General features: G+C 43.2%; 1 protein-coding gene across 1 annotated transcript in view; it reads right to left on the reverse strand.

Annotated features, from left to right (window-relative positions):
• LOC119646448 (probable serine/threonine-protein kinase SIK1B) overlaps nucleotides 1-22,549 on the reverse strand; it is a 93,654-nt gene that overhangs the window by 26,725 nt on the left and 44,380 nt on the right. Inside the window, exons 3-5 of the mRNA XM_038046900.1 lie at nucleotides 4,643-4,754; nucleotides 4,310-4,466; nucleotides 4,086-4,194 (exon numbers count right to left, since the gene is read on the reverse strand). Of these exons, the coding sequence (XP_037902828.1) occupies nucleotides 4,086-4,194; nucleotides 4,310-4,466; nucleotides 4,643-4,698 (322 nt within the window). The 5' untranslated portion in view covers nucleotides 4,699-4,754. The remainder of the gene's footprint in view (nucleotides 1-4,085; nucleotides 4,195-4,309; nucleotides 4,467-4,642; nucleotides 4,755-22,549) is intronic.

The raw sequence follows: 22,549 nt of genomic DNA on the forward strand, positions 1-22,549 counted from the left end.
GAACTCCTGTTCTGAAATCATCGAGGTCCGGACCTCTCTGAGAAGGGACGATTGATAAGAATTTCAGCGGCCAGAAGCCAACGAAGCAGTTGAATTTCGTTGGAATCTTGCTCAAGCGTCAGTATCAAAAAGCTATATATCATATATTTTAAACGAGATTGCGGAGAGTAAGGAGGATTGTTTGATGAGCGGAGTAAAAAGGACCTCCCTACATATCAAATGATTACTACTCAATTAACGTATATGTTATAATAATGAAGACTTGGAAACTAGAAGAAGGCGAAACCTACCGCCACCGATCTTAGCATGAGGTCAATTAGGAGAGTGAAAGGAGAGAGAGAGTTTGTAAGGGCTCAGATAACAAGCGACCTTTGCATACAGTGTGCACGCACTAAGCCCTTCAGCGAGTTAGTTACGAGTGGCAAATCCACTAGTGGAAAACTGGCAGCGGAGATAAATACCAGCGTCGAGTTGTGGTGGTTATAGAGAATCGTTGGACGGCAAGGGGAAACCCCTGACAGTGCACCCCCTGTTTCAATTGCTTCCAGGTGATCTGTGAATATCAAATTTTAGTATAGGAGAATCAGTTCTCAAGGGATTTTCTTAGTTCGTGCGTTGGTAATATCAGCGATGCCTGGAAGGGCCTGAAGCCGAAGAGTATCTCAAATAATAAGATTCGCTGAGGATATATTGCTCTCGTCTGGTTGCCGAAAATCCAAAATCCGGTGACATAATTTTGGTGAAACTGTAGCGATAGCGTACACATCTCCTCCCTGGCGTACCACCGATAAGTACCATCGGTGTAATTACAACGTTTCCCAAAATCACATTGAGGAAAGCCAACCTAAGATAGACTACGATGCTAATACAAAGTGAAGCCTCTGGGACCGTTCGGCACTGAACGAAATACGCCTTCCTTCGATTTTATTATTAATCCAAACTTATCGGTATGCAACAGGGCCAGGCACCTTAGTAACTGGAAATGGGACTTTTAGGGTAGAGGACTCAAGAGTGTCTGAGTCCGTTAGAGGTCCATCATGTATCCCAGCCGTACACTTTTCAATCTGAATCGCGCTCTGAGATCCCAAGAGGATTGAAATTCATAGATGCTGCCAACGGTAACCTCTGGGTTCTGGAGAAGAAATAAGAAATCGCCTTTAAAGTCATGCGCCCGAAAATAATAAGGCAAAGAGACATTGCCACTGTGGTGGAACAAAGACCCGTCCAAATTCAAGAAGCTTACCATAGAGGCCTTTAGCATCCGTTAGCCGCATAAATATAGGTAGGCAAAGACTATCTGAAGACGTATAACGGCCATAACGACTATCAGACTGGAGTTTTATCAAAACATCGAAAAAATCAGCAATTCTGCGAAGCTGAGTGAAATTCTGGCTAAGAAATACAGGAACCTATTCCTTTTTAAAACATCAGAGGGCTTCTGGATCGAATTTTCTGGCGAGACTTTGGAGCTACTCGTCCAGACGCACTTTCTCGTCAGCGAAGAAGATCAGAACACCGATAGGAACCTAACAGGGTAAGTCGTGAGAGTGTAATGACTCAGCAATCAGCGGGGATATAATCAACTAGGCTATAAACAGTTTTTCTGCATATACAGCTCTGGGCCCAGACGTCTATCGTACTCCTGGAGAGGTCTTTCAGTCAATCAGCCTCACTTCTTTCGTCTGCTGAACAACTACTCAAATATATAGTTGTCCTTCACCCTTGGTAGGGTATAGCGCGTCAACCATAACTACGCGTCATCGTTTGCGATTACCTGAAATGCACTTCAGCTCCCCGACGACTTCTCGATATGTTCGCACTCGTCTTCCACTGATCTGCACCAAGTGTCATTGTGGCTACCCACTCGGTGGCCATCTTGGAAGGGTGGTTTCTATTGCATAGGATAGCCCGCAATGGAATTGTCACCTCCCCCTTAATGTGTGACCGGTCAACTGCTACTTCCGTCTTCCTATCACATAGCATACGGGTGCCAGGCCTGTGCCGACCAAATTGTTCGTTTGAGATATTGTCAGACCAGCGTACTCTGATGATACGACGTGACAAGTTTTGACAAAAGCTTGGAGCTTTTGAGTACAGGGGAGTTCACTTTTCACGTGCTACTTCCCTTATAGTAAAAAAACAACATTAATACAGAACAGTCTCAACTTGACCTTGGTGTTGAGATAACTGTATTTCCAAATTTTAGACAGGGCAGTGAAACCGAATCTAGCGCTGTTAATGTGTTAGGTAACAACTAATTCGGTGCCGCCGTCGGCAGAAACCATGCTTCCTAGATACACAAATTGAAAGTGGTCCCCAACTTCAAATCTCAGCACGTCATTAAGGAGGCTCTAGACAGAATAAAATTGGGCTGCTACGCAACGAATAGTATACTAGGAAGGGTAATCTAGGGGCCAAGTAGTTGTGATGACAGGGACGCCCCAGGAGGGAACCGTATCTCTAAAGCTCTGGTTGAAAGCGGTGGATAAAATTCTGCGGGTACGCAGTGAATGTTCGGCGATTTGATGATATTGGTATCAGGGATGTGGTAGATTATGGAGGGCACGCTGGGCAAGATGTGGGCCGTCAGATTCCGATTCGGGAAAGGATTGTTAGTTTCCTTGAAAGTAAAGCATCTGGGAGTGGATCTTAAGTTAAATTAGAAACTAAACATAGAGCTGAGGGCTCTGAAGGTCTGTGAGTAATAGCACAATATAAATATTTAGGGTATACATATAGAATAAATATTATTGGGTGCAGGCATAATGTATTTTATATTGCCTGTACCATAGTTGTAGACATATTCTTATCTTAAGATAATAACAGGACCTTGTTCGAAGAACGCATCTTGTTTTGTAACATGTGTGAACGGGCCTGATAATAAAAATGGTACAAGCATAATGTTATTTATATTGCTTGTACCCTATTTCGTAAGAAATGTGTCTTCATTAATGAAGACACTTTGACCTGCGCATTGTAAAATGCAATATGGACATGTGCGCGACACATGATAAAGATAGGATAATGTTTACAAGATAGGTTACTTTGTAAGAAATAGTGTAAGTAGTCTTTAGTCTAAATTTGGAATTTAAATAGAATGGTCATACGATCCTTCCCAAACGGACTCAAAGTGAATTTTATTTTAATTTGTGTAGCCTCTGCTCCTGGAAAAAAATTTTCGTGAGGAAATGGGATCTCCAGCCGAGGAGGATTTTTTAGATGTATACCTAACGTACAATTTTATTGTAGGGTGGCTGACAGTGAAAAGGAAATACAATAGGGTAAAAGTACCACATGTGCAGATACCATCGGGACTTTACAGCATTACTTGGCGGATACACTTGATATAATACTACACTTCCTTTATCCCTACGTTCATAGCTATATCGTGCAGTACTATCTTTAGAGGCAGCGAAGCCTTACAGTCCTAATAATATCCTATTTGTTTCGCCATGAGCTTTTCAACCACCGCAAAGTGGAAGACCGGTGATGTGTTGGGCAAAAACGTGTACAAACTCACAGTTTGCATGTGCTACTGGGCTTTAGTGCACTATGCCGCCAAACTACGTACACCTTCTTTTTCTTTGTTTTAGATAGAGCAAGGCTTTGGATACTAGGTAAATAATCTTTGGCGACCTCAAAGAGATCTCTGGTTGCAGGGTGTGGTAGCTACTGTCTTCCGCAAATTTCATGGGCTGGCTCTGAAGATTTGAGCCGGCTAGATTCTGTCCCTCTTGTCCTTCCCACAGTAGGTCTGGAACAGCAGCTTATGGCATCAACACGGCGCACAATAGTACTAATTGGAGCGGCCACTTATACCTCTACCCTACCTACCTACCATACAATATCACTCAGCTTATTTTACTTTACGATTAACCGACTTGAAACCAATATTATGATTTCTCGTTCCAATAGTGAACAGATGCCTCCCTAAATGTCTTCTTGCTAGTCCAAGGATGAAATGACAGCATATCTATATTATGATGCTGCTACTCCATATACGTATATGTGTGTCTATATTCTAATAATGACCCCATATTTTGGAATAATTACCATCAAGGGAACACTTTCAGGTCCTTACTTACCATTTAAAAGCTCCGTACTAAATCCGAAATCGGCTAACTTCAGGCGATTCTCTGATACTAAAAGTACGTTTTCCGCTTTAATGTCCCGATGGACATATCCCAGGCTATGCTGGAATGATGAAAAATACAAAATTAATCAACGTGGGATTCTTACAGCAAACGACAAGCAAGAACAAGGACAGCAATCTTAAACAGTTCTTCCTTGAGTTCTTTCAATCGCTCACCATATGCTTAACAGCTAAGAGTAATTGCTTGAACAATGGAGCAGCATGTATTTCCCTTAATGGGCCTCCTTGAGTGATATGATTGTACAGTTCGCCTCCTCGAATCCATTCGGTTACTAGGTAAACACGTCCGAGTGTTTCGATGACTTCAAACAATCTGTAAGATAGAATGGGGTTGATCACTTCACATATCTTCAAGTGTTTGCGGAGATGTCCTCTGTCTACGTCTACGTACATAATTGACGTGAATTTAACTATATGTATCGCAATAGAAAGGATATCCGGACGCTTACTATGTGCTTATTGTAATAAATGGACCACAAGCAATCTTACCTAAGGATGTTGGGGTGATGAACACATTCCAAAGTGGCTATCTCACGGGATAACATCCGCAACGCTCGAGCATCCAGACCCCCTCTATCAACTACTTTGATTGCTACTTTGTCTGCAATTGTGAAAGAAAGGCAATTGGTTAACACAATAGATCGAAGTTGGTTTTGTAGATATAAACAAGTCGAAAACCGGAAGGTTTGTGCTTCAAGTATAAAGGTTTTGTGTTGCTTTATATTATAAAAGGAACTTTGGGAAAAAAGCCAGCTTTTTGTATCGAATTAATCTTATTTATTGGGTAAACCATGGTTCTGGAGTGATTCTTCTCTTTCGCAGCTCTACAGCTTTACAACTGTCTCGGTCCAGTGACTTTGTCTTCTTTATTTCTCACCCTTAATAGTTCTTCACAGTCGGTGTCAGCCGCGTTTGCTCATCTTTGCCTTGGTTTGCCGACTGGTCTCCTTCTGTCGATTTTCCTCTTGTTTCCACACAACTGCTTCTAATATTCTACATAGGACCTTGCTTCCGGAGACATTTAGAATTTTTATGGGTTCCAAGCTAAGGTCCATGCATCACCGCCATAAACTCTGATGGTCATTTTGTAGGTGCACAGCTTCATATTCCTGTGTATGTATTTTGACTTTAAAATGGGAGGGACCAAGTAGTAAGCTTTATTTGCAGGCTAATAACTTAAATAGTAGTGCCTTTCTGGTTTCGGTGGGGAACTTTCCAACTACATATGTGTTTCCCATTTACCTCTTTGCAGGCATATCCTGTCAATTACGTCTACGCGCCGTCGCGTTCGTGGTTTGCAGAAATGCGCTTCAGCTTCTTCCAGGACTTCCTGATACGACTGCGCTCTTTTTCAACTGTTCTGCGCCATGTGCTCCTGGAGAGGCCCATTCGTCATGTTGGGATAGTGGATTTCCCTGCATGGTCTAGTCAGCAATGGAGTTCTCACCCCCTCTTTAGGATGGTCAATGAGATAGTGAGTTGCACCTATTACACGATGAGCCAGAAGCTGCCTTCCATATTGAGATTCGAAAGCTCTTGTGGGCGAGTTATGTGGGGTGTATGGATGTCGAAAGAATTTTCAGGACATCGGACCATAGCGCTATAAAAAAGACAATGTGATCCACATTTCCATTTGCTCGCTGCTTCGGTTCTGCTCAATAATACCGACTTATAATGGCCCGTATGCTGCAGGTAGACTCACGTAGCTTTATTTTGAAAGATGAAAGTCGGTGTGGTCCTTTGGAAGCAGGACTCATTGAAGGCACCAATTGGTTAGCTTCTTTTACGACACTTCTGGGATTAATTCTGCAACAATATCTATTTTCGTCTATGTTTACTTTTCTTATTAAAACATTAATATTTTAGAGAAGCTGGAACAAAAGCTATTAAAGGGTCAAGCAGAATACTCCGGATAAACCAAAGGGGAATGTAAGTCATTGGGAACCAACCTATCTCTTTCTGGGGTGGATCCACCAAGATAGTTAGTGGGTGGTGATAGCCACAGCCTGTACGAGGTGACTTTACTATTAACAAAATGCTACTGGTCTGAATTGAAGCGTCGAAACGAATTTAAGCTGTTATGCGAACCGTACCTATTGTATTGTTTGCAGTTTGGGGTAATTGACTGTATTCAAACGGAACCTCACTGACTCCTTGTCGCTTCAGCGAGTAAGCTTGATCATAACGCGCTGCGGGGCCCGGGGCGGTAGACTTCCTAATCCCCATCTAAAGTGATATATTAAATAATAAGATAAACAAGAAACAAGCGATACTCCATACCATTCCATATTACATCCAAGAAGGGAGAAATTGGGAAGTCAGGCAGTGGAGCCAAGCCTAACACTGACATATAGGTCGGTATATAAAATGATAGGATGGAAGCAGGCACTAAATGGTATTTGCGATGTCTGAAGGAAGGCGTTAATAAAAAGAAGCCCTTAAGAAGCCTTAAGATAGATCTAAGCCTAGAAAGGAACTAGAGAAGCGAGGAGTAGCAGAGATCAGCCTACAATAGGGGAGCATTTCACAAAACCCAAATCTGAATCCGAGAGAGAGGAGACCCCCGATATGTTAGGGACGAAGGTAGGAGCCAGGAGCTCGGCGTTAGCTATGCTAGTGCGGTGAAGGCCCTTCAATTGACTATACTACTGATATTATTTCCGGAGGATCAGAAAATCGTCGAAGATCTTGCGGCCATGCAGACATGCAAGGGATCGAATGCAGAGCCACTGGTAGACCCTGCGACAGAGGATGCGGCGAAATAGCTTAGGACTGTAGTCGTTAAATTATCAGGCTGGAAGGAAGCAGAACTATCAACGTACACTGGGGTACACATGGTGCGATTTGATGTTGTTGCTTATTTATTCTTTGGGTCTCTAAATTGTTTATAATGAAGATCCTCGCACGGGATTGCGGAGAGTCTTTAGAAACTTGGTGGAGGGCAAAAGCAAATGCTTTAGGATTCGGGTACATGACCGGCTCTTGTAGACAATCAATCACCGTAACTGTCTCATCAACTGCAGATTTGGCAACATCTCTGCATCTACACAGGGGGAAACCAAGAAAGGATATTGCGGAAGATATATCAGGTGGAAAGCCTATCGAGATCCTTGAATGAATGGCAAAAGTTATAAAAGCCGAAATGGTAGGAGCGAGCAGGGAAGTGGTTGTGTTGCCCATTGAGGAGGGGAGGCTGGGGAACCTAGACCAGTATCTTCAAAGTCGCAATTTTCAAGAACCCTGGATATTCCGGAGGCAGATGCATGGTTTGTAAGGAAAAAGTATGCCGCGAGTGAAAAAATCAAGAGTTTGCATCTTCCTTAAACCCATACAATATTTTTTGATTTTAAATTTCGTGGCTGTACAAGTCAGCGGGAGAACTCGAGAGACAGTCGGGGCATCGGGACGACATCCAGATTCCACCGGAAATAGTTGTTTGATTGGTAAAGTTCTGCAGGAGGAAGGCGCACTCTCCCGGCTGCGAAACTATCAACCATCATAGGTTTTGGGGGAGTAACGACACCAATCAAAGAAGTGAATACCTTCTTGAATATATCCTCAGTAACAGGCTAGAAATATATAATGTACGGAGCGCGTCAGCATTCATAACTAACAGAAGGCAAGAAATACTAGACATAACTCTAGGGAATGAAGCCTCCAGATATAGAATAATAAGAAAGATGGGACATTTACCAGGAATGAACAGGACAGGCCACAGCTGTTACAAAACAACAACACTTTGCTTGATACCCCAATAATAGATAGAAGCAGAAACCAATGAAGGGCAAGTACAAAGTCTCTTGTCGCTCATGTACTGTATAGTAATTGATGGACTACTGGGGAAGCTGACAAATATTACGGGCCCGGGATTACACTGATCTTTTTTTTCAGCCTTTGTCCTGTTCACAAGCGTGGTCGGGGTTACACTGATGACATCGCATTAATGTGTAAGGGTAAATATTGGGATCTTTTATGTGACAGAATCCAAAATGGATTAAAAGTTACCACCACCTATTGTAGGAGGGCCGGGGTGACCATCGATCCAGCAAACGAAGCCGGAGTATCATCCACTAGGAAACGCTAGGTTAACCACCTGAGGTCAAATATTTCGGAATTACCCTAGACCAAAAATTACTCCGGAAGACGCATGTTGGGACCATATGTCGGAAACTATAAGGGCTTTGATAGCTTGTAGGTCCATAGCAGGAAAAAAAGGGGTGTACTCCAAAAATACAACGTTGGATAAATACTGCAAAAATAAGGCCAACGATTACCTATGTGACGGTAATCTGGGCAGATAGAACCGAACTCAGCTTTGTTCATCACTGGGGCACTGACTACATGCTCTACGGCCAACGGGATTGATTCTTTTCCATCTTTACATACAGATATAGGCAAGAAGGGCAAAATTCAGCATATCCGGGAGTTACCTAAAGCGAGGGCAGATTAATATTCTTTCTAGGCGGTATCTTGAACTGCTACGAATCGCTAAGGGATAGCATTACAATTAGGTTTCATTTGACAAAAACAGTAACAGTAAACTGGGAGAACTGCCAAGTGACCTACAGCGTAAACTAGCAAATGATTACTTGCTGCACTGACGGGTTATTAACCAACATTAGTTGGCGGTAATATGCGCTATAGATAGGATCTCTAGAAGCAACCCAGTGCTATTCTGACTGATAGCCAAGCTACTATTAAGGCATACAGGTCGATCCAGGTCAACGCTAAACTGGGATGGGAATGCCTTAATAGAGTGAATACACTCGGGTCGCACAATAAAGCCTAGATACACTGATTAGAAGGCTATGAGGCAACGGACCAGCTGACCAGAAAAGGAGCGGGGGCGGCACTGTGCGAAATCTTCGGTGGAATCACAGGATGAGTAATAATAATAATAATAATCATTGGCGCAACAATCCATGTTGGATCAGGGCCTTGAAGTATGTTAGAGCACTTCATTCAAGACCGTAACGGTACACTAGGAAGCAATGTGGTCAGCATTGGGCTCGACCGAGATTATTACCCTGATTTGACTCAGGTACTCATTCACAGCTGAGTCGACTGGTGTCCGACGTCAAATCACGATACAAATCCCACTGCCACCAGTGAGATTTGAACCGCGACTTTCCGTACGACAGCCTTGCGCTCTAACCACTCAACTATCCGGACAACAGGATGAGTAGGTGGGAGCAAAACGCCTACCCGTTGATAAAAATTGGCTATGGGAAGGATAGCCAGAAATAAAAATAACATGGAAGAGTAGAAGAGAGAAGAAAGTTAGAGAGAAAGAAAGTTACGGTGGAGGACCTCGGAAAACCAGTTCCGTGGTTTTTGGGAGTGACAAGTGCTCTTCCGGCCGTCGATATCCAACGACTGAAGTGCCTGGGAACTTTGACTACTGTGGCATCTAATATTACAAGTGCACGGCTCGTTCAGAAGAAGCATGGTGCTTCACAGATCCCCATTCATATGGGCACAAGCCCTTAGTGGGCAGTGTGCAGCAAGATAACCCAAAAAGGAAGAAACCTTGGCGCCAAACCACTCGAATGATGTAAAATGCACTAGGTAACACGGTCATGAAGCTCTGCAAACACATTAACGGAATATTCACCAGAATATAGGCGCCATGATAAGGAGCGATGAAGGGGCATCGAGTTGGCGTGCGGCGAGGCGAAACGAATCAACAGGGCAGTGAACCTACTGGTAGAACAAGCTGTATGTTTCCGTACTTCACCAGAGGCTTAGAGGAAAGCCCGGTAGAGATAATCGAGAGGAGATACACAGATAACTGCGGATCCACTTAAAAGAGTTCTTGCGGAAGTGTAAAAAGAGTCGCTTCTAAAAGCTATGCAACCTGTCGATATAAACCTTTGGGGGGGGGGGGGGGGGTTCTATAGGGCGGTAATGAAAAAAGTACAAAAATCGCATCAGCCCAAGCCTTCTGGAAGAGATTGTTGCCGTTTTGTTTTCTCAGCACCAACACGACGTAAACGTTGGTCCACCCCAACAAGCGTGTAGTACCTCTAAAAACCGAGGAGGAGCTGCGTGAAATATGTGGTCGGGTCGGCGACAAGAAGACTCCAAGTTTGGATAGCATCCCTAACAGAACTTTTGTGCTGGCAGTAAAGGCTAGGCTCGACCTTTTCGTTAACCCCTTCGAGGTGTGCCTAAAAGAGGGAATATTCCCTGCTCCGTGGAAAAAAAAAGTGGTGCTGCTTCTCAAACCCAATGAGCCACCTGGGCATCATCTCCCCCGATCTGCTTGTTGGGTATAATGGGAAAGCAATTTATTCTGATGTGTGGACGGAGGCGCTTGCAAACTCTGAGAGCAGGAAGCATTCGGTTTATCGACTGTTAGTTCGAGCGTTCGCAGCACTTTAAGAACCACATCAGTGCTGTATCATGCATGACGTTTGGAGGGGCGTATAGACCGTAGGAATGCGGTATGGTCAGAGTCATATGATCTCTGGCAACACAGGCTAGGAAGGGCTGTTGGACGCACAGACTCATTCCCAACATTGGGTATATCTTGAGCAGAAACATGGAGAGCGAGTATTTCCTTCGCTTTGGGTTGGAAGCTGAGTTGTCCTAGATGCGGTGGAACAGCGGAGGATGTACAGGATGTGATGTTTCGCTGCACGAAGTTTGGGATAAAGAGAAGAAACCTCAATTAAACGCTGGAATGGAGGGCGAGCCCCGAGAATATGATTTCGTAGATCCTAAGGTCGAAGGAAGACTGGCTTACGGTTTCTTCCGTAATCTTCAAGTTATAGAACAAGTCGGGGCTGGGGCTATAGAGACCATGGGTGGTTTTTAGCGAGTGGAAATCCCACATGCGTCCGCTCTCTAACGTTCCCGTGACCGAGCTGGAGTCGACGTACCTTTCTAAGAGTTTTACACCTTCGTGTGTGTGTTCCTGTCGATTATAGACTTGGACAGCGTATTATAGTTAACAGGTATCCTATATTGATTAAAGGGCGGTAATAGTTAGTTGATCCTACTATTAAATGCAAATAAATCCTTCTTTTATACAAACATTTGCACCATAGTCTTTCCTTTGATGTCTTCCTTCTTTGCTTCTGATACTTCCGCTACAGTGTCCCCAAGGACAACTAAAACACTTAAGTGAGTGTAAAACCACAAAGGAACTGCTCCTCACATGTTCCTGCAATTTAGCAAAGTTTCATTTGTTGTTCGAAAGTGCAATCGAAACATTCTCAAAGGAGTGCTGCAAGCAAAATAATTTATTCCGCTCAGTTTCTCACCTGATTTAATTAGTGTTCATAATCACGGAATAACATGCGAAAAGGTACGAAGCATCGTAATGAATATTATTACACCGCGTTGCAAACAATTGGACTTAAGAGTGGATTTAATAGTCCTGGGAGGCGGCGGATTATCTTTTGTGTTCATTTTTTTCCACATGATGAGGTGAATATTTCATCCCCCGAGGTTGCCATGGGATGAAGTGATGTTTTTATGCGCGGCTCTGTGTCGACAATATGTGCGCATGGAAGGTACCGAGTTTAATGAATGCATAATTTTATCGCAATTGTCCTTTATTCTGTTGCTTTATCTGTGTTGGTTCTGGGTCGTTTTCTTCTTGCTTCCATTTGTCTTTATGTTGGGGCGATACTAAGGGCCATGCAGATATGATATGAAGGTGTCCTGGGCTCTGTTGCTACTACAAGTGTGTGCACTCATTTATATGTCGAGGAGACGCGAAAACCCGCACTGAAAATAAATTCCGAGTCAAGGGATCACGAGCACGTACTCTGGTGGATGTAATACTTAAATTTCGCAATGAAATTACTGTAATATCTCGAGGGTTACAGGCTTTCGTTTTGGATTCATAATTCGTGTTGGGAGGGTTGATACTTTGATGTTACATATTCTTCAGCATAGCATATGCCGTAAAATGCAGCAACGGCAAATACATTGTGAGAAGAATTATATTAGATTCGATTGAGCGCTATGCCCCGAATATGACCGGAATGGATTGACACAACCAACACACTAAAGCAGGATAAAACAAAGTTAATGAAATATCCTTTCCCAGAGGGAGAGATAATCAAATGAACCTGGTCGTAACGATAATGTGATCTGGTTCTTAATAGGTCTGATGAAGCCTTTAAATAAATCAGGAAACACTGCCTCGTGGAAAGTACAATCAAAGATCCTTATCCCTCTCTTCCTGGGTTATATTCCCTCGACAACGTGTTCGACGAAGCTAATTACGTAGTCAACTCTGGCACATTTTAGAATGAATATTGAATTATTGTAATTGGAATATCGTTTACTGGATTATGATCACGACATTCCTCGGCACCATTCCAAAACGGTCGGGCTAGCTCATTTCGTGGAGTAAATTTACAATTGCTCCCTGGTACCGCCCTCATTTTCGGTGCCTATTTATAAAATAATATCGCTTAATCCACTCAATATCAATTTGGTATTCGGAAATATACTTGGGCATCATGCCAAAGCGAAGTCAAACAAATTAACTAAATCGATGGACAATTTATCCTCTGTTATCTGGAACTGGAGTTTTGGGAAAGCACAGTGCAGACACTTGATGGAACTGCGGGAATATCCTTGGAGAGCCCTTCCTTTAGGACACTATTAGACATCACGTCGATTATTTAAATTGAATTCGTACTTGGAATGGCTCGTTCTATTTTTATGAACAATGGCAGTTATCGTCGCTTCCGATGGCACTTTTGCTCGGTGGCATGGATATGGAAAGGACTTGCTCCTTTTTGATTACAGTTTGTCTGCTTCAACAAGTGATGGTGGAGCAGTGGTAAATGTAGTGGAGGAGGTTAGTGTGCTTTCATTGATTGTTAATATTGAATAGTTTGGTGAATCAGTTGTTAAATCACTTGTGGCCAACATCAAGTATTGTTACGAGCAAAAATGGGACTACAAATGTACCTGGTTTACTCTTTGTAAGTGCAGCACTTGAGGTGGCAGCGATAAATGGCGTTTTGTTTTTCTGAACGCAGGCTTTTTTGTTTCAGAAATATGCATGTGCGAAAGAATTAAGTTCATGTTAGATAGGTGGTGGAGTTTTTTATCGCAGTTGTGGTAAGTTGGTATCGGGTTCTTATATTCATTATTCCGGGTTTCCGGTCACAAGGATATAGGTCAAAGGGACTCCGTTATTGGTTGTCTCTATATGAGCGTTGTCTGCGTCCGGCTGACGATTTTGTGTGTGCCTGATTCTAGGTGGTGGAGGTTCGTCACAAGTTTTTGGGCCAGACGAGCGCAAACCCGTATAGGTTTACGACGTACTAGCTTATAAAGGACCATGTCGAAAAATCCCCCATACACTGCAGGGGGTATTTCCTTTGGAATTACCAAGCTCTTGCTAGTGTCAGACTGAGGGCATTAGTCAAAGCATTTTGTGGTTTTTGGAGGAGTTGCACTTCGTCCTGCACGTCCACAGTCATAGTCCTTAGAAGTTGCGGCATAGAGGGGACACACACAGCGCTAATTGGACTTCTCATAGCTTACTTATAGTCAACTCCACTTTTTCTAAGTCACTAGAAAATTCCTATTTAAAGTTTAAAATGATTTGGTAGTGATTAAAGAGCTGTGAATCGCAACGGCTAACAAGGCATTGACTCAAAGCTCTGATCAAAGGGCAGGATCAGGCGGGGAAGTGAAATTGCTGCCCACAACAGCTAGACGACCTAGACCATGAGTTTCCAAAGTGCAAGTAGGACAGCGAAACATAAGGAAGTGCAACGTCGGAGGAGGATGATTATACTCTAAAGAAAGCAAAATGCAGGGAAGTGTCATATTGGAGGCGGAATATGATACTTCAACGGCGAATAATAATATTCCTCAGGAACACCCTATCTTGCAAAAGTTGCATTTGCAGTAATTGCAAGGGCAAATTCCAAGGATATTATTCGAATAGAATTAGTTCAAGAACCTTGGGTATACAAAGGGTAGATTTGCAATCAGCAAAGAGGAAGCATGTAGGTAATTTGGGATTCCTCTTGTGAAAAATCCAGAGCTTGCTTCATTCTCAAATGAAGTACAATATATATACGTCTTTCAGATAGTCAGGGTGGAAACTTCGTGGCTGTCTAAGTCTCATTGGAAGCTGGTGGGGAGAATTCGAGAGACAGTCGTGGCGACCAGATACTTCCCAGGAGACGACATATGGATCCCACCGGAATGACTTGTTAGACTGGTGAAGTTCTGCGAGAAGAAAGCGCTATCACCTTTCGGCTGTGATCCAATGTTCACCATGAGAGCTGCGGAAGCAGCGACATCAATCAGTGGATTGGTAATTTCTTGAATTCATCTTTAGCACAAACCAAAGAAATACATTACATACCGAGAATGACGAGGACAAGGTACATCAACTTCTCAGAACTCATTTTCCACAGCCGAAGACAAGAATATTCTGCTTGACACCCAAACGATGGGCAGAAGGGCCAAAAAAAGTAAATTGGGAACTAGAAAACGAGGTATGCTCGGAAGTTAGAGTACGATGGGAAATTTTAAACCACTAAAATCACCCAGAGTAGATGGCATTTTACCAGTGCTTCTTTATAGAGGCCATTTCATCCTAAAGACAATAAGGACGTACTGGGGCTGTATCAAGGAAACAAACTCGTAAGTCATATAAGCTTTTCAAAGCAAAATACTAAGAAACATAGTAGCTACTCACTCGTATATTCGAAATGAGGATTTGAATGGGGATCTACGAATAAAGATTGTTAGTGAGGTCATTAAAAAGCATACAATTAGCCATAGCCAGCGATTACGCTCCGATGGGAAAAAATCGTCAGATAACACAGGTCTGACCAGAGCACTAGAAAGAGCAAAGCAAAGAATAAACTTCCTTAGGGATTAAGTTTTTAAACAAGAGCCATTTAAGAAAAAAGCGAAGTCAAAAAGCCAAGTGGGTAAAAATCGTACAACCCCAGGGCGCCAGGGTTAGCCTTCTGCTACTTATTGCATCTGAGGTATCTTAGGCATGGAAGGGTTTAGATTTGCATAATTATTCTAGGTATTTACGGGCTGCTCATCGAAATAGAACTCAATTTCTCTCTACCTTCAACGCCCTAAAGCGGATTAAAACCGCTGGGCTTGATGGTCTCTCTACGGATTTGTTCTTTACAGTTCTAGCAATCCCTGTTATTTCCATTCATTCATAGGAAAATCCTAGAGTTCAGAGATATTTCCCAATAGATGGAAGAATCATCATCACCAACGGCACAACAACCGGGATCCGGTCTAGGCCTGCCTTTATAAAGAATTTCAGACACTCCGGTTTTGTGCCGAGGTCCACCAATTCGATATCCCTAAAAACTGTCTGGCGTCCTGATCTACGCCATCGCTCCATCTGGATCTGCTTCGTCTTCTTTTTCTACCATAGACTTTCCGGGCTGGATCTTCCTCATCCATACGGATTAAGTGACCCGCCTACCGCAACCTGTTGAGCCGAATTTTACGTGACGGTCGTGGTATCCCCCATAGATTTCGTCGTTATGTAGGCTACGGAATTGAATGGAAGAATGGGATGAAAAAATTACTGCGAAGGGTATCCACCTTTCGTGGAGAGACTGGTTTCTACTCGACATCCTATGCTACTGCCTACATTAACACTCCTCGTTTCACTTACCTCCCATCAATACTGAGCAGACTTTTGACAGCGGCAACAGGAAGTATATCTTGAATGATCTACTCAAGGCATACGGAGGAACTAATAGATGTTATCAAAATAATATATAACGGTTCAAAATGTTACAGGCTGCGTTGACATAAAATGTCAGAGGAATCCACAGCTCAAAGCAGGGCTCGGCGGGGTTGTCACTAATACTTTTTCTTACATTATCGGTGATGTTCTTCCTGTTGCCTTATCTGGAGGATATGGACGTTCAATGGACGGAGTCATTTTTCTTCAAACACCTCGACTACGCTGATAAAATCTGCGTGCTTTCTCATAGAGTCATTGTTCTCGGCAGATGGCTGTCGATTTGAAGAAAGAAGCACATAAATTCAAATAGAAGAAAAACATAAACAAAGAAACTAGCAAAAGAGGTATGTTCAGAAGATAGGCTAAAATGGGCGGTGGGAACTTTTAAACCAGTGAAATCTCCCTGAGCAGATGACATTTTCCCAGCACTAATCCAGAGTGGCCTAGAAATTTTCTTAGAGTCTCTTCTGAGGGTGGTAAGGGGGAGCATAGCACTGGGATACATACCAAGGGCATGGAGACGGGCAAAAGTGGTCTTTATTCCAAAAGCGGGTAAAAAAGATCCTTTTCACCCTAAATCTTTCAGACCAATTTGGCTAACATCGTTTGTACTCAAAACGGCGGAGAAGGTCATAGACAACTATATTAGAACTAACTTTCTAAAGCTTACCGGGCAGGACGGTCAATTGAAACTGCTCTGTATCAGCTGACAGAGGTACTACGGAATGCCATAGAAACAAAAGAAATTGCACTGTGCGCGTTTTTGGATATCGAAGGAGCATTCGACAACACATCGCACACAGAGATACAAGATGCCCTGAGCCGCAAAGGAGTGGGAAACACCCTGGCGTTCTGCAGGTGCAAAATGCTAGAAAGCAGGCAAATAGAGGTACCGACAGGTCCAAATTCTATTATCATGAATACCACTCAAGGCTGTCCACAGGGTGGGGTACTATCACCGCTGATGTGGAGTATGACAGTGGATGAACTCCTGGACGTGTTAACAAATACTGGATTACAAGTCCAGGGTTACGCGGAGGACATTGTTTTAATCTGTAGAGGCAAATATGAAGATACCCTATGTGATAGAATCCAAACTGGACTAAGGGTTACTAGTGCCTGGTGCAGGCAGGTGGGACTGTCGATCAACCAAAACCACCATAGTATTATTCACTAGGAGGCGTAAGCTTGGTCACCTGAGAGCATAATATGGAGGTGAAACGAGAAACAGAGGTCAAATATTTGGGAATTACACTAGACCAAAAATTACTTTGGAAGACACATGTCGGAAACACTTGTCGGAAAGCCACGAGAGCTCTGATGACTTGCAGATCCATAGCAGGAAAAAAATGAGGTTGCAGCCCGAAGACACTACTCTGGATATATACTGCAATAATAACGCCAATGATTACCTAAGGAGCGGTAATCTGGGCAGAAAGAACCGAACTCAGCACATAAGCCAGGAAATTACATAAGCTCCAAAGGTTGGCATGTGTGTGTATCAGTGGGGCAATGAGGACATGCCCAACGGCATTCCTGGAGGTCCTTCTGGGATTAACCCGTCTCCATCTGCATATACAGATGCATGCAAGGAGGGCAATATTCAGGATGGCCGGTAGTATGAGTGAGGCGGGGAGCTGTCTAAATCGAAAGAAGATTGATATTCTTTCTAGGCGGTATCCCGAATTGCTGATGCCAAGGGATAACACGACAACGAGGTTTCACTTCGATAAGAAGTTTGAAACACGTTGGAGTAACCAGGCAAACTGGGAGAGCGTGGCTGCGACATATGGTTTAAACCAGCAACTGATTACTTGGTACACTGACGGATCCCTCACAGCAGAGGGAGAGGGTGCCGGTGTTATTGGTCTAAGGAAAATGTAGCATATTCCAGGCGGAAAAATACGCCATAGATAAATGCGCCTCCTTTAATCTGCAAAGGAACTTCAGGGGGCAGAACATAGCTATTCTCACTGATAGCCAAGCAATGATCAAGGCACCCAACCAGGTCCAACCAGGTGAACTGTAAACTGGTGTGGGAATGCCTTGAGAGACTGAATACACTCGGCTCGTCCAACAAGGTCTGGACACTTTGGGTTCCAGGCCATGCTGGGTTGGAAGGCAACGACGAAGCGGACGAACTAGCCAAGAAGGGAGCAGGGACGCCTTTACACGGGCCAGAACCCTTCTGTGGAATCGGAAACGGTTTCATGGCTATGAATCTAAGAAATGAAGAGGAACGGTTGAAGGAACTATACTGGGTGGGTCTTGCAGGGATGGAGCACTCCAGGGTGCTTATTGGGGGATACGAACCCATACGCACAAAGGATTGCTTAAATCTCACCAAAAAGAACCTCCGAATCATAGTGGGAATTCTCACTGGTTATTGTCGGTTGAACTATCACCTAGCGAAGTTAGCTATCTACGGACACTTCCTGCAGGTTTTGTGAGGAGTATGACGAGTGTCCCGCACTTGTGCAAAGTAGGTCGAGACATCTGGGAGAACACTTAATACCAGATGTAAAGCTGAAAGATCTGGAAGTAGGGAACATACTAGAGTTCCTGACGGTTACAGGCCTGCTTGAGATACTGAGATCAATAGGTACACTATAACCACTAAAAGGGGCACAATATTTCTTTAAGGACGCGGTCCGACTTTCCCTTAACAGAATAATAATAAACATAAACAAAACCAAGGCTCTCAGTCAGACAGATCGCCGTAGTCTTCCTGTTTACAATAATGGATACCATTAAGAGATTAAGCGACGAAGTGGGTTTGCCGTTTCATTCAGGGGAGAGGGGATCCACCAGACGCTGACTCAGCTCTAACCTGGGAGCAACATGACCGAAGCAGTTCGCAGATGCTAATGTTCCGTTCGAGCAGACGGTAAATGGAAATAAAGATTATGTTCGGTAATAAGTTAACCTAATAAAATGGAACATCATATCACCTCTTGTTGCACCAAGGAATCATTGCTCTTCTTCCGGAATTATTGCAATGCAATACCGTTTTATCACTAGCAGCGACGTAATTCTGACCGTCATCAGGGATCATGTACGACTTGAGATCCTCATGGAGCTGATAGTGTTGTACTATGGAGAAGGTATTTAGTACTCGGCCAAGCATTCTTCCTTATCCTCAGGTTGATATCAAACTAGATCCACTACCAAAAATTCGTTTGGAATGCATTGGGGCAGGACGTTATTAGGCTAAATCATATCATTAGATCGGTGAAAACGAAAGTGCAGACGATTGAAAGGAACTATGCTATCTTAAACGTAACAAAACTTGAATTTTTGGGATTTTAAAGAGGAAGGGGTTCAACAAGCCATAAGCAACTCGAAGAACTGGAGGCATATAAGCCTGGATCGGGTGCAGAGCGTCTAGTATTCCGCACTATGTACTTCTAGGGTAACCCGCACGTCGGTTAGTTGGGTGGGATAGTAGAGCGAAAGGTCTGTGGAGTTAGATGAGCAGCTGCAAAGAATTGCTTATTATTGACTCAGTAGTTCTTGGATAGGCAACTAGAAGCCAAACAATTTGCTAAGTTGCTTTTTGGATTATGCCAAAGCCAGCGTCCCGCATGCCTGCCTGATCAATGTCCAAGTCTACATTACATAGATCCGAAACAGGTCAAGTTTTTGGCCAACCTCCTGAGGGTAACAACACCTACGAGTCAATTCGTATAAGAATAAGCATTTCCCAAGAGAGGCGTAAATACAATAAATGACAGTTTCTCAAGCTAATGTGGACAGAAACAGAGCAGAGCTGGTTTCAAGACGAAGGCGACGAGGTAACAGCGAAGTGTTGCAGTATAAAACGGGACAAAATAGGTGTTATGTATGTCTCTCTGATGGATTGTAATCTGACACCCAAAGATTGGATAGAAAGGAAGTCAATCTTACCGAAGACAAAACAGCAGAATTGGGAGGACATTTACTAGTAGAAGGAGATTTTAACTCTAAGACAGTTGAATAAGGCATGCAAACGACAAATTCAAGAGACGTGTTTTAGATACAACAGGCAAATTGGGGCTGGTTATAGCCAATACCATTACCACTTTAAGAAGACCAGGATGCGTGGCAACTTTCTCGGATACAAAGCCAGCAGCGGAAGACCTTGATATGTAGATAATTCGAAGAATGTAAACGCTTGCCATGGTATGATCGCGACAGACTTTAAGGAAGGCAAGGAGAACTTGAAGTTGGTTACACTTTTGGTTGTTCATAGAGTATGAATTGAATACAGCAGTGAAAACTCTAAAGAACAATAAAGTAGCCGGTCCTGATCGGTACCTACGGAGGTTATAAAGATACTTGCAGTCGAATGTCCGAAAGGATTTTTTTTCAGAGGGATATGGCAAAAGACAAAACGATTGGTGCTACCTAGGTAAAGGGACCTATACAGATTCCTTAGTATCTTTGACACAGCTGCGAAACTGCGACTGGTGGAACCTATTCAGAATTCGGGCACATTCTCAGAAAAACGGCATGATGTAGTAAGTGTACAGTAAGTGTAAAACAAATTTAATGTGGTATCCATTTTTTGAGACGAAGAGTCACAGTAACAGCGATGGACACCAGTAATGCATTTAACAGCCTCAGGTTATTAGACCGAGCCTGAAGCCACTGAAAGCAGGGTAAACGCCAAACGGGCTGCAGATAGCCCGTTGCAGTGCGAATCAACGAAAATGGGGAAAATAGAAAGACGCACTTGAAGGAGACTTCACGTATGTAGTCTCCAGGATTCAAAAGAAGAAGACCAAGAAGGATAAGCTGATAAACCATTTTCCCAAAGTAAAGGTGGACCAGCATGAGATCTACTGTAAGAACAAGCTCGAAGAGCAGAAGTTTCATTTATACGCAAAATGGAGGGTGGTAGAGTCTTCGTTGAGAACTTGACAGAAAAGACCGAAGCCGAAAAAGTCAATAAGAGGTAGCGCCGAATAGGTATCCTCGAGGCCAAAAACTAGCTATAATGGAAGTCGTCGAGCAGTACATGTTATTCTGTATGCCTTACACTGTCGGGAAAATGCTCGGAAATCTCATCAGCAGTTGACTCACTGAAGCGATACGTGCTGCAGGGGATTTATCCCTAAGACAGTTGTAGGTTTGTGACTGCGGCTCATCAAACAGAGGCACATAGCCGCCGATTTCGCAACGTTTAATGTCAGAAATGTCTTTATTTTCGTAGGATGGAAAGACATGCTAGGCACATTAGAAAATTCATTATATATGCCCGACAACAACTTACGTATATTGAGGTATTATCTGAGAGACTGTTCCCTGCTCTATGAACCGTTAGAGGGTCAGAAGAGCAAAGCTGACTTGGACTATTGATGCGGTGGATAAGAGGATGGATGACTACTCATGGTTTCACTTAGATTTGTGGATGAATCGAAACCGTGGTTAGATTGTCGATGTTCTTACCTAGCGGGCAGGGAGGTTTCCAGTCTTACGTGCACAAGATTAGGAACGCACAATCTTTTGACTGTGTATTCTGCAGCGGGATTGTGGACGACGTCGATCACACCTTCTTTCTTGCAGAAGGTGGAATGGGACTAGTCAACAACTTTATGCAAACATAGTGGAGTTCTTTTCTGATAACACTGACGGAGAGACGCTGAACAGCTCTGACAGACGGAGCCGAGTGTCCCGATCCGTTCAACTTTTTCTTGTTACGCAGAAGGTAGAGCTCGATCGGTGGTGGGGCCGGGTGGCAGGGAGTTTCTTGAACTAACGATTCGCTTAGTCCTTTCCCCTTCCGCTGTTGAAAGCGGTGAGAGTGGGTGCCAGTTCTCTGACGATGGGGGTGTGTTTAATTGGTAGTTCGACGGCATACCGATGCGGGAGCCCAAGGCTCTACTCACAACAAAAATAGCCTAATGTAGACTGATGCCCTTGATGCGTTGAAGCACACTTTTTAAGTCTATTGTTTATTGCAGAGTAACTTCATCATATCCCATTCTATCGGAAACGTCAGTACTGTTTTTTTCGTGGTGTCATTCCTGTTGATATGCTTGCCCAGGAGCAGAAGCTCTAAGAATTCACATTACTGAACCACGAAATGAGACTTCCTGAGATAGAAGAAATGACAGACGGGTATCATAGTTTGGTGGAAGGCACAACTCAACGATGTGAGAAAATCGGGCGAAAGAAATTTTGGTAAATATCTACCAACGGAGTCCTTGCTCGAATACAAGTATAATCATCGCATGGGGAAAAGGGAAAGGGAAAGGAAAAGGGAAATATATGATACTGAGTATATCTTCTTCAGCAGCGTAGATGGCAATTAAAAAGATGACTCAAACCTAACGGCACTGGAATATCATATCAAGCTTTATTGGGGCTATCTTGATGAAGCACCGCGAACATCAAATCAACTAAGTCAACCAAACTAGGGCATCGAGAATGGAAATTAGCATTATATACATTATATACGAGTAGATCATAATTATTGATTAGTTACAAAAAGCCGAAACCGCGCGTTTAGTTGATCACAATGCCAGTAATAGCATAATAATACATATAAAATAACCTGTAAATAAATGTTTTTTTATAGAAGGTTGGATATAAAGTAGTTTATAGAGGAGAGAGCAGGAAGAAATCATAAAATTATAAAAAGTTGTAAATATTAACTTTATAAGAAAGGATTTAGGTATGAAATGCAAGAT

This window comes from Hermetia illucens, chromosome 1 (assembly GCF_905115235.1).
Source record: "Hermetia illucens chromosome 1, iHerIll2.2.curated.20191125, whole genome shotgun sequence".
Taxonomy (NCBI): domain Eukaryota; kingdom Metazoa; phylum Arthropoda; class Insecta; order Diptera; family Stratiomyidae; genus Hermetia; species Hermetia illucens.